The following is a 13429-nucleotide window of genomic DNA, read 5'->3' as shown; positions in this document are numbered from 1 at the left end:
ATCCTGGTACTTAGACATCTAAACGATTTATAAAAACCAGTTGAGGCACAACAGATCCAAAACTCAAAGTCTATATGTCTGAATGCTACTAAACAAACTTGTGTTGATTGCCTCTGCACAGTTTTGGGTTCTAATTCTGAATAGTGCATTTCAAACATTTTCTAAAATTCAGGAATAAGTTAGAAATACTGACATTCTAAATAAGGTAGGGAGGTTGGGGTAATGCCAGGCACATGAAAACCATCATAAGGCAAAGGACAAGCGGACTTAATTTCCACAAATGTTACATCGTGAGTGTGTGGGGTGTCACACCATCGTCCTCCACATGGTATGATATAAGTAAGCTACTTGGGCCCACCTCCCTTAAGAAACTGGACTTGGTTGATCTGTCTAAAAACATGGAAATTCAGGGGTGATGAGGTGATTACATGGTCACTCAGAAGCAACTTGGAAGTCCTCTCACTCCTTTTTTCTGTAACCCTTGCTTTATGACAATATATGGCAAGAAGACCAGAATCGGATGGAGCAAAACTCAGTAAGACGAAGTGGGAGGAGGGGTGTCTTCTGTTAGTAACAGCTTTGTCACCATCTCATATACCCCCAAACACATACATATAAGCTCAAAGACAGAAATCTTCAAACACACAGCAAAGATTCTCGTGTGGAGTCATTAAGCAGTTAAGAGGAGAAAACCCAGAAAATTAAAGTGTGAGATTTAATAAACTCTCATGTAGTATTTCGCTTTGAATAAGGTTTCTGCTACCAGCAACCTCTGCAGAAATACCAAAATAATGCACTCTAGAGACAGGACCCCAATCCCAGAACTGTTTTCTCAGGACCTTCTCTACAGGAAAAAACCAACTTGCAATGGGAATGAGCAGAGTGTGGTAGCAAAACCCTTGCCAGGCTCATTGGGACACTTTTAGAAACCTGCACTCAAAAAACACTAAGATGAAAAAAAGAACAGCAAAAAGTTTGTTGCTCAACAATAAAATGTGTGTCTTTTTTATTATCTTTCAATTTCTTGGAGAGGGCAAATTGTATGACCAGAAAAAAAAAAAATGGTAAGAGATTACAAACACACTCAACTGGGTAGTTTGGCATTTTCACTGAGACATAAAAATTTTGCATAGATACCATAAAAGAATTGTGCAATGTAAGAAATGTTCATGATTAAATATGTTGCCAGTAGCTAAAGGAAATAAAGCAAAGCTAAATTTTTACCGACATCCTTTCAATTTCTCCCATATCACCTCACTCAAACCCTCTTCAACTTTCATTGCCCAGGTTTGTTTACATTGGTTGAAAAGAAAAAAAACCTGATTAATTTAATAGACTTTTTACAAACTATAACAAGCATTTACTATTTAGAAAAGACGTTTCTATATATTTTGTATATCTATGAATATTACATATCTAGTCTAATCTAAAGATATTGAGATAAATTCTTCTGTGTTGCTTCTTTATGCTCAATAATGTTTAACATCTTGGGATTTCATTTTTAAGCTGAAATAGATTAACAAACAAAAAATTTAACCTTAAATGTTTACATTGAGTTTTTAAATTAAAACCAACCCAAATTAAGTGACCTATATATAGCAAATTAATGGCAATGGGGTGGGGGTATAAAAGTTATGGGCATCCTATGTGATAATGTAACTGTGTACTTAGTAAAATATTATGTATCATAGCACAACTCTGTTGGATATTAACACTTCATCTTAGTATTTCCCTGCATTGCTCTTTGAAATAAAACTCCTACCATAAAAATAACTTCTTATCATATTAATGTGTTTAATTTATTCCTTTGGCTTATATTTGCAAAGTACCAAGATTAAGGTAGTATTTTTATACTATTATTGGAAGCATGCCTTCCCTTTTTCACATTACTAAATTGTATTTATATTTGTGCAATTTTAAACTATGTTTTGAAATAAACTTTGTCTGTGGCTTCAAGGTCTTTTGAGAAATCTTTCAAAATGGGACTTGGGGATCGGAACTGCTTCAAGTCAAATATAATCCAATTTGTACTACTGGTTAAAAAAAAAAGCAAAAAACAAGTCTTTTATTGGATATCACCACATATGATTTTGCATGAGTTATCTGGAAATTAAGAATGCATTTTTAGATATAAAACTAAACTTTAAAACCTCCTTTGTTAATTTTTTAAGAGTAAAATATTATTTAGCCTGAAATTGGATTTGTGATTTTTTTTTTGGAATAAAAGTATCAAAATATATTCCAGTTTTAGGATCTGGGGTTTTTTTCTTCTTCTTCTTTTTTTTTTTTTTTTTTTTCTTTTTTAATCGGTCAAATATTTGAGGTTCTACTAGGTGCAGGTACTGTTCTAATGCAGGACAGTGGTGAGTTAATCAAATTGGACTTGCCCTTGAAGAGCTTAGATTTCTGTGAGGGGTCAACAAATATTTTAACAAATAAGAATGTCGGGATCCCTGGGTGGCGCAGCGGTTTGGCGCCTGCCTTTGGCCCAGGGCACAATCCTGGAGACCCGGGATCGAATCCCACGTCAGGCTCCCGGTGCATGGAGCCTGCTTCTCCCTCTGCCTATGTCTCTGCCTCTCTCTCTCTCTCTCATAAATAAAAAAATAATAACAAATAAGAATGTCATGTGCCAAAAAGTGCTAAAAGAACAAGGCAAATAAAGTATTATGAGAGAGACTGGTGGCTCCTTTACCTATAGATGGTCAAGAAAAGATGGTTTCTTTAAGGTAACATTTGGGTTGAGCTCTGAACAAAAAGAAACCAATCAAGTGGAGTTGGGAACAAGCATTCTTAGCAGAGCTAACAGCTTAGCACAAGACACCAAGGAAGGAATGAGCTTGGTGTGTCTTCAAGGAGAAAGGAGTCCAGGGTGGCACAGGCCGTGAGCGAGGGAGATCTTAGGAGATGCCCTGGCAAAGCAGGAGATTGTTGGTGGCCTTCCTAGAGCACATGAAGGGTGGATTTGCCCACAGGCAGAGGAGGGATGCCACTGAGACAGAAGTTTCTGTTTCCAAAATGTTTATGAATGAAGGTCGTGGGCAGTTAGATGGGTGATGCAGGAAACAACAGGCTTGGATGAACACAGCTACACAGGGACAATGGGCACGCCTTCTCCCTCTCGGTGTAAGCCAGCACTGAACCTTGCTGGAAGTTCATTTTCTCCTCTGTAAAATCAAGCTGTACCTCTTTCTTTCTCATCTCACCAGTGTTCTACTCAGTGGTGAATTGTGGCTCCTCTCTCCACCCACTGCATAACTCAAACTTTTGTATGTCTCTTACCCCTTTTTAAATGAGTTCTATTAATTTCCTCAAATAGCTGCTTCGTTCCATGTGTATATATAAAAGCAGCCCAAGGTTTGAAGTGTTCTTTACCTTTCTTTACAAGGCTCCTTTTTTTTTTTTTTTTTTTTTTTTTTTTCCTTTACAAGGCTCCTTACAGTAATGCCTTACCTATCCAGTTCTTTAGGGTTCACAAGGACTGATGCATTTTTTTTTTTGGACTGATACATTTTTTTCCCTTACTTTTACCTCATAATAAATAACGCTGCCTGGTAATCATCTTAATAAAATCAGCACTTTGAGAAGTGATGGTTAATTTTAGTATTTTGCTCTATAGAACTAAACCATTTGATTCTCAGTAGGCCCCCTGTTTGGGCTTAGAAGGTGGCGACCAAGCAGTACAGCCTTCCAGCCCAAGTTTTTTGAGAGGGAAAAAGAAAGGAAGCTAACATCTACCGAAACCTACCATGTGCCAGATTCCTAGGCCATTGTAGAAACAATGCTATGCCACCTTAGCCCTAAGCAACACTCAGGTCCTCTGCTCTTCCCATACTAATAATGTATCCAGTCCATATTAATGTCACTGCAAATGATAAACATGATAGCAAAAACTGTGCCAAATAAATAAATGTCTTACAGATTAAAAACTGACTAAAGATCACATCTACTACTAAAAACTGCAAAAACTAGCCCAGTAAAAAGTAGGGTTGAAAGAAATTACCAGGACGATGGCTAAGAGTGCTCATAGCAAAATTTGCTATTGATTTAAAAAATGACAAAAGGACAAAATCTTGACAATATTCACATTTGCAAAATTTGACCTGGTAAATGGGGACCCGGTGGAAATAACGGCTGTCAACAGGAATTTGCAATAGCAAAAGTTTCTGATGAGGACCAAAAGCTGATGACTCAGACTGTCCTCATAAAATCTACATAATTGATCCCAATTAAACTAATGTCATTAAAATAGAAAGGAAAATGTAAAAGCCTAGAGAGAGTTCAACTAGATAACTATTTCACACTGTCTCCTCTCTCCTCAAACCTCCAATCTCCCCAACCCCATGCTCCCTCCAAGCTGAGGATCTCACTTACTTCCCTGAGCAAATTCGAGCAGAGAGGAGAAAAGCCAGACTCTCAGCACTCCACCTCCTCATAGCCACGTCTCTCCCTGCCTCCTGGCCCCACAGACAGGCTCCCCAGCCCCTGTCTAAAGTCAGCTCCAACTGGGCACCAGATCCCATCACCTCTTCCTGCTCAAGGGCAGCGACAGTGATCCTTCCTGTCCTACATCCTCAGTCTTGTGCCTCCTATTTGACATGTTCTCATATTTAAAAACCTCTCTTGGGGTGTCTGGGTGGCTCCCGTCGGTGATGCGTCGTCCTTCAGCTCAGGTCATAATCCCAGGGTCCGGGGATCGAGCCCCATGTATGGCTCCCAGCTCAGCAGGAGTCCGCTTCTCCCTCTCTCTTTCTCAATTGTGCTTTCTCTCTCTCTCAAATAAATAAATAAAATCTTTAAAAAAACAAACACACCTCTCTTGATCCCATCCCACTTTCCGTCAGCCACCACCACTTCTTCGGTTCGCTTTGTGCCAAAATTTTCCCAAAGATTTGTTTGCATTCATCTGCTATTCCTGTCCTCCCAAACTGTCCCCATGGAGATCACCCGTGGACTCCAAGCTGATCAATCTTGCGGTCAACTCATCTGACTTAACCTATCACAGTTGTCTGACAGTTAATAACTTGCCTCTTTACGACACTTTCTTCACTTGGCATCCACTTTCAAGCACTATTCTCTTTGCTTTCCCCCACCTTGGTGTTCACTCCTCTGTCTCCTTTGCTGGTTCGTCTTGTCCTTGACTTCTTCTATTGAAAGACTCAGTCCCTGGACCAATTCTATTTCCTGTCCCCCTCCATTGGTGATTGCACTCAGTCCCTGGTTTTAATGCCATTTAGCTACTAACAACTCCCAATTTTATATCTTCAGTCCAGACTTCTCTCTCAAAATCCAGAGCTGTATATCCAGCTTCTCACTCAATATCAACCATGGAGGCCTAATAGGCATCTTAATCTCAACACATCACATGGATTTGTGATCGCCTTTTCCCATCACCAATCCCCAATCCCACCAAGCCTTCCCTATCTTTGTTGATTGCAACTACATTCTTCAGTTACTCAGACAAAAAACTCTGGGGTCTTCCTTAGCTACTCTCACTCCCTCACATGCCACATCCTGCCCATCAGGAAATCCTATTAGCTTCACTTTCACATGTATCCAGAATCTGACCATCCTTGCTGCCTCCACTGCTACCACCCTGTCCATGTGAGCCATCAACCTAGCCTACCTTGCTTACCACAGTAGCTCCTCTTCTTGCCCTCCTATCATCTCATCTAGGCAAAGTACAATCTTTGTAGAACTTTGGTCAGTTCAGATTATCACTCTGCTCAAGACCCTATAATGACTCCTGATAGCACTCTAGAATCAAGCCCTTCCAATGGCCTTCTGGCTCAGGCTAACTAGTCCCTCCCCAAATTCCTCTCCCACTACTCTCCCCTTCGATCCCTTCTTTAACCACACTGATCCCCTTGCTGCTTCTCTGACATAATGGATATGCTCCCCCAGCTTGGAGCCTCTGCCCCAGTGAGCCCCTCTGCCAAGCATATCTTTCCCCCAAATATCCATTTAGATGACTCCTCCACCTCCTTCAAGTCTTGGTTCAAATCTCACCTCCAAATGATGCCGTCAAAAAGTACCCCATTTAGTACCATAATCCGCACCTCCCACCCCTCTTCTGCTGTCCCTTTTTTCCATACCACGTAATATCTTTTAACATATTATATAAGCTACTTATTTCTTGTTTAGTGTCTGGCTGTCCCTGCTAGAAAATAAACTCAACAAAGGCAATGAGTTATGTCTACTGATACATTCTAAAGTATCTATTGAATGGTGAACCATGCTACATAAACTAATAAGTTGGCTTAGTGAAATTATCTCTAGAAATGCTTTGGGAAAAAAAGTCATCGATGTTGGTATAATTGATTCTTTAACAAAAAAGAATTTTCTAGATTGAAACAAAGGGTCAAAACCTCCAAAGGTCAAAATGCTGTGGGTTAAAATAATGCTGTAAAATAACGTAGTAAAAATATCCTGTGCTACCAGACTGTCAGATGTTTTACATAACTCATCTCATGTTTTATCATGCCCACTGCACAGATGCCAAGACTATGTTTCAGTATATTAAGTGCTTACCAAAGTCACATAGCTAGTCTGGGCTGGAAAGTCAAGTCTCTATGTCTCTACTCTTGCCATGTTATCATTCTGCCTCCCACCCTCATCTCACCGAAAGACCTTTCCTGGTAAATTTTTAAATAATTGGTTGCATGAGGATAAAAGTAAGTCATTGTCTCCTATTAAATTTTTCCACTACAAATGGTTTGTCACTGACCACATTAGAAAAGCAGGACCTTAGGTTCAAACAGTGCATACACACATTGGTAAACTCTCCCAGGGGGCACAATGGGACATGGCAAGTGAATGTAAGAACTTTATAATTCTTTTTTTTAATATTTATTTATTTATTTATGATAGAGAGAGAGAGAGAGAGAGGCAGAGACACAGGCAGAGGGAGAAGCAGGCTCCATGCCAGGAGCCTGACGCGGGACTCGATCCCAGGACTCCAGGATCGCGCCCTGAGCCAAAGGCAGGCGCCAAACCACTGAGCCACCCAGGGATCCCCAGAACTTTATAATTCTTGAGTCATAAAAAATCTCCCAGCCCAATCATTTCCTTCTCCTCTTCTTACCAAAACATCATGGCACAATGCTGGTGCTGGTTATTTTACTTGTATTTTTAAAAATATATAGGTTGATTCTTTTAAAATTTTTAAGTATCGAATAGAAATGTTTTAAGTAGTAATAAGCACACCCTAAGTGGTAGACAAAATAATGCCTCCTCCAGGATGTCCACACCCTAATCCCAGAACCTATGAATATGTAGCCTTACACGACAAAAAGGAACATCACAGATGTGACTAAAGATTATTCTGAAATGGGAAGATGATTCTGGACTTTCTGGAAGGGCCCAATGTAATCATAAGGGTTCTTATAAGAGGGAGCAGGAGAGCCAGTCAGAGAGTCAAGACGATGGAAGCAGACACTAAGTAATGCCCTTAGGAGCACAGGTTAGGAGGCCACAGGTCAAAGAATGAGAATAGCTTCTAGAAGCTGGAAAAAGCAAGGAATGGATTCCTTGCTGACACCTAGACTTGAACTCTGTAAGACCCATTTTCAGACTTCTCACCTAATAAATGAGCTCTTTTGAGCCACTACATTTATGGTCACTTGTTACAGCAGTAATAGGAAACTCATACACCCTACAAACATGCTGCCACAGACATGCTGAGATCCCTTGGTGCAACCAGCTCATTGAGTATGCTTGCACCTGCATTAGGGAAGCTACCAGCAAGTTGGGAGCCGCGGAACCACAGAAGGGTCCAAACTGACTCCACTATTAGACCCAACATCCAGTAGAGAAAGTCTACAAGACATCAGACTCTTCCCTGCTGCAGCCCCTTCCTTCTCCACAGAAGTAAACTCTTGCACCATTGCTGACATTCCACCATCGATGGGAACGAGGCAGCCTGAGTGCCCACGCAAAGAAATCCTAAAAAGAAATAAAATTAGTCACTGTCTCCAGTTACCTGTTCCACTGATAGATGAGAACCTGCAAAGGGCAGAATCAATTTACTTGGCATTTTGCAAAAGAAAAAAGAGCCATAAAGGGACCTCAGATTGTGAGAATAGCTTTTAATTTTAAAACAACTGAAGCAATAAATAAATCATCCATCTCTCTTTCCATCACAGGCAATCTCTCCCAAAACAGTTGAGATATTTTCACAACAACTGTGACTAGTGCAAAATAAAATAAATACAAACTCTTTCAGGAGCCAACATCAAAACCTGCTGGGTAGGTGGGCGCAGGCGACAGGCTCTGCCAAGGCCAGGAGGAGCGGCAAGATCTACACCGTATGTCAACACACCCAGCTCCAAACAGACCAAACAATACCTGGGGAGGGGAGACCACAAGAGAATGTTGCCTAAAGGGAAGCAAATATGCCCAGCACCCTCACGTAGCCAACATCCTTGGCACGTGGAAGATGCTTGAAAAATAAGTGCAAAGTTAGCAGCTTCTAAGCAAAGCCGAAGGAACAAGGTTTGGGGCTCGTTTGCTTTTGTTTTTTTACTTGGAGTCTTATACATATTGGTTTTTACACAGAAAAATCTTCTGCCTTCTGGGCATTCTGTGCCTCATAGTGCTCCTAACTCCAGTGAAAATATGTGTGCTGCTTCTGTCTACCTGGATGTTTGGAAGAATCACCTTCCACATGTGGCACCTCACTGCCTATGCCAAGCCGTCTAGAATCCAGAGCAGCACTGTCCAATATGAGTTCAATGCAAGCCATAGGTCTACTGTTAAATTTTTTGGTGGAAAAAATAAATTAAAAAAATAAAAATAATTTTTTGGTGGACATATTAAAAAAAGATAAAAAGAAGTGAAATTTTAATAATACCTTATTCATCTAAAACATCATTTCAGCATGGTAATCACTATAAAATAAAATATTGATCAAATATTTTACATTCCCCTTTTTTTGGTACCAAGTCTTCAAAAGCTGGTGTGTATTTTATGTGAACAGCACAATCTCGATTTGGACAAGCCAAATTTCAAGAGGTCACTAGCCACATGTGGCTATTGACAGCTGCACTAAATAGCACAAAGCTAGAGAATTTTAATACAAACTCTTTCAAGATGATTTACAGAGAAGGGAATCTTCATAGCACCAGGTAGGTGACCTTATACACCAACTTAAGAATAGAGAATCTTGTTCTGTAACCTAGGATTTCTGACCTAGGTAAACGGTGGAATCACACTTCATTCAATCCTATTCCCTCATCCTCCTAGTCACCTGCTACCTCCCCAAGACTATGTAGATGATGTGATTTAGCAACAGTGATGCCTACAAGAGGAAAAGACATCCTTTCTATGATAGACAACTTTCGCAGCACTGATTTAGATTACGAATTAACTGAATTAGAGCACGAAAATACTCTGCACATGTTACAGATTTAGTGGAAAGTGGTTCTGAGGTTTTTCATCTCAGGTGTTTCAGATAGATTTTTCATTTTTAAAGATGGAAACAAGGTATCTCCATGGACTGAGAAGTAGAGAGTTTCAAGAATGGAGGGGGAGAAAAGGGAGTAGTAAAATTACCAAAGAAAGTGGGCAGAGAGGTTGAGGTGGGGACACTAAAAATGATGCAGCTTATAAACTGGGGTGTATGAGCTGCAACAAACCAACACATTACAACTAACCTCTCTGGGATCCCTCACATCCCATATGTCTGGCCCCAGTAGTAAACACAGGAAAATAAAATAGAATCAAATGTCAGGGCAGGAAGGGACTTCTGAGCTTATCCAGCCTAACACACTCATTGTAAGGAAAAAGGCCCAGAGAGGTTAAGGGCCCGTGGCCTGGGGGTGGAGTCAGACCACAAACCGGGATGCACTCTGTCGGCACTGTGAGTGAGGCTCCAGCCAATTCAGGTCATGGGAATAAATGATGTTGGGAGTCACAGGCTCAAGCTACTTGTGGTAGGCTTCTTGTAGCCCAAAGAGAGCATGGGGAATGGCAGGCACATTCTCTTATAGTTGAAAGAAAACAGCCAAGTCAATTCAAATATTGAAGCAACACTGATGTAAAATGGCATTAAAATATGATTCTTCCCACAGTCCTCCTTGCATGCTTTTTTCCCTTAAAAAAAATTCCCAATCTGAACCAAACTGGATTTCTGATTAGTAATATGGGCATTTAGATCCATTGACAAAATAAAAACTTTGATACATTTTCCAAAGACATTTCATTGGGATTTTACACAAATGGATATCAAAAGATATTTACAGGAAAAAAAAAGTGCACTCTTTCACACGTACACCCACACACAATGAGAATTTCACAATTATACCACCACGCCTCACACAGAGGACTCCTAACAGGCTGATTTTGTTGACAAAATCCATACATTATTCCAGTTTTCAGTCACAAGTAATCTCGTCAATATATGTGTGTAAAATGAAGCAGTATGTTCCAGACTTTTATTCCAGGGAAACCTGCCTTGTATATATTAAGGTATACATATAAATACACTTTTAAGCAAGAAAGAAACCCATTATTTGCTCCAGTTTTTCCCCAACTCTCAATCTGAAATAAAGAGTAGCACATATATAAAACTTTGCCTTGTAGAAATAGCCCTTTGTTTTGTGAGGCAGGAAAAAAAGGCAGCCATAGTGTACTTTCTAACAATATGTTTAGGCATCGAAAGGGCTAGGTTTATTTTTCTACTTAACGAAAGTAAGTACTGTATAGCCTATAATCTTACACTGATTTTACACCATTTTGCAAAGTTTTATTACAAAATTTTTATTTTGTTCAAAATACACACGCTATCTTTGTCCACATTTCCATCCAAAGCCCCAGTAACCCCCCCACCCCCACCCTGGAAGAAGGCCTTTGCTTTGTAATAGCGTGGAAAACAAGTCATTTTTGATGTGTATTTGGAGTCATGATTCCATGACACTCAGCCCTAAGGAGACTGGATTTTGTAAGGCTGCTTAGCGTGGGGATTTCTATAGGAGTCAGGGTGCATGTGATGGTGTGGGGCTGCTTGAGGATATTGGAATCACCAATAAAAGATGACACTGGTGGGCACAACCAAGTCGAGAGGGAATTACTGCATCATGAGCTCCCCCCATACCAACTGCATTTGTTCCCAAACTGAAGAAAAACATCAGACGAGAAGAGGGAGCACACTCTCTACTAGGACCCACATGGCACCCCACCTGCTACTCTTTTCAAGGGTCATTGTATGAAATCTCACCATATCCTCAAAGCACAGCTGGCAGGAGAGAGTAGGTGTCATTGTGCAGATAAGGAAAGTGAGGCACAGGGAGGATGAGGGACCTGGCCAGCAAAGGACAGCACCCAAGTCTCTGGGCGCTGGGCCTCGGGGCTCAGTGTCCCTCACACACACGGTGTAGCTGAACTCCCATGAGAGAAGCCCTGACCATAACCAGAATCCTGACTATTCACAACTCACCATGTCGTAATCCACCGTCCATGTGGTATTTTACCCAGCTGGTTCTACTTTATTTTCCTACAGTTTCTAGAAAGATCCTTCCTACCAATCAAAGGCATGTTAAGCAAATTGCAATAGATTCTTCTTCATTTGATTGGACAATCTGAAATAGAAACGCCAGAGACCTTGGCATTCAGTACAGAGCTGCATGAAGATTATAAACCACTCTTGTTGCACTGTTTCACCTCGTTCGAAACTCTGATCTGATCCCAGGTTGCAAAAAGACAGAAATACCAAAATGGAAATGATGGTTCTTTCATAACGTCATAAAAAGTTTCTTTGCACCCGAAGCCCTTTGGGTGCCCAAGATCACACCGCTCGTCACAGCAAATAAGCAGCGAAGGCAAGTCAGGATGTGATTAGCCAAGAAAGGCCAGAGAGGAGACTTCAGCCCCAGGAAAATGTAGAAATGGAGTCAGGCAAAGACTGCAGGGACAAGAAACTTACAGACAAATTTGGGGCACTTAGTGTGACTCCAGGGAGTTGTTATATGTTATGGTAAAATTAGCTATTTGAACTAAAAATACACACTATGCCTTGGCGGGAAAGGCTGCTGAGAAACAGAATTCGTCTACCTTTGTTTGGCCAAGAACAATATTGTGCTGCCGTGGATATCTGGCGTTACACCGCAAAATGTCATAAACCCGGGTGAATTCTTGATAGCACTTATGGGGACGACTCAGCCCTTTTCATGCCTGAAAATCTAAGTGGGGAACCAATTTTTAAAACTGTTCCTGAGTTATAGTTTCTTTAAAATAGTTACTTGCTTTTCCCAGCTATGTTTAATACCAACTACTTTAACCTTTAAAAACCAGCCCGTTGCAGATTTCCTGGTTGACGATAACGGTCTCACCCTCACACATTCACACAATCACATTATGAATTTCAATATGATTAAATTAAAAATACCTTTCATTGCAGATGCTCTAATCTTCTATACATGGATAGGTCAGAAATTGTGTGTAATGAAAAAATTATGTCACAAAGCCCATCCCATTACTGATTTTCGATATGAAACAAAACTGGGCTGTTGGTTTATTGGGTGTGGGGTGAGGCCACACCACTGGCCCCTCAAAGCATAATAGAGGGCTGGTGGCACATTCTCATTTTTGGTGTGACAGTGGCAGATCCCCCACCAGCAATATAAATATTTTTTTAATCATCCTCTCCTTGAACATTTATAAAAAGAAAAACTATCTACAGTAGTGTATCATCACTAATAGAAATTTCTTCCCAGTTCTATTTCAGAAGGCGTCAAATGATGTTCTTTAAATAAACTATAAATACCCCATGTATTCCTTCATGTCTGGCTGTCCCAACTTCTGCTTTTTTTTTTTTTTTTTTTTTTTTTTTTTTGGCAAATTAAAAAGGCGTGTGGCTTCCTCTCGCCGACTGGCACATCTGAGGCTCAGCGTGGCACCCTGTGGTAAAAGTACATGTAGCCCAGGTCCTTGGGGGGCCTTTCTGAGGCACACACTCTATGGTCATTGTAGATCACCCACCTGAAAACAAAAGATGGAAAAATTCAATGGATTTCAGTCAGTCCCAGGAAACTTTGCAGAAGACAACTTACTGTACCATATTTAATCAAGATGTTGTAAGATAACCAAACTCAAGCCTACTGTATGAAAAGAGAGAATGCTGGTGAGAAATTGCAACGGCTTTTTTTTTCTCGAGGTCAATCAAAAGGCAGTTATGAAAGGAGTCTCCAAATATTTTAATCCCTTTCATCTCAAAATCCCTTGTGTAGAAATCCATAGATAGCCTCAAAAACTCAGTCAAAGAATCATGTACGATGGGTGTTTATTTCAGCTTGAGGTATAAAAAACTAGGTAAAAATAAGAAGTGAAGAGCCATGCAGAGAACTATCACACAACTATTAGAATGTCTTCAAAGAAGATTCGGCAAAGTGAGAAAATAATCACAATATAGTATGAAGTGGGGAAAAGGTTACAA

The 13429-nt window shown here is 40.4% G+C and overlaps 1 protein-coding gene across 4 annotated transcripts in view; it reads right to left on the bottom strand.

Annotated features, from left to right (window-relative positions):
* Nucleotides 1–8072: 8072 nt before the first annotated feature.
* The window catches only part of USP13 (ubiquitin specific peptidase 13), a 117179-nt gene continuing 111822 nt past the window's right edge, over nucleotides 8073–13429 (bottom strand). For all 4 annotated transcript variants that reach the window (XM_038583433.1, XM_038583434.1, XM_038583435.1 and 1 more), the window contains one exon: nucleotides 8073–12975. In XM_038583433.1, the coding sequence (XP_038439361.1) occupies nucleotides 12882–12975 (94 nt within the window). In that variant the 3' untranslated portion in view covers nucleotides 8073–12881. The remainder of the gene's footprint in view (nucleotides 12976–13429) is intronic.

The sequence above is a fragment of the Canis lupus genome, chromosome 34 (genome assembly GCF_011100685.1).
Source record: "Canis lupus familiaris isolate Mischka breed German Shepherd chromosome 34, alternate assembly UU_Cfam_GSD_1.0, whole genome shotgun sequence".
In the NCBI taxonomy this organism is placed as follows: domain Eukaryota; kingdom Metazoa; phylum Chordata; class Mammalia; order Carnivora; family Canidae; genus Canis; species Canis lupus.
Note: the sequence above shows the minus strand (reverse complement) of the source record. Positions and strands in the feature narration are given on the sequence as shown.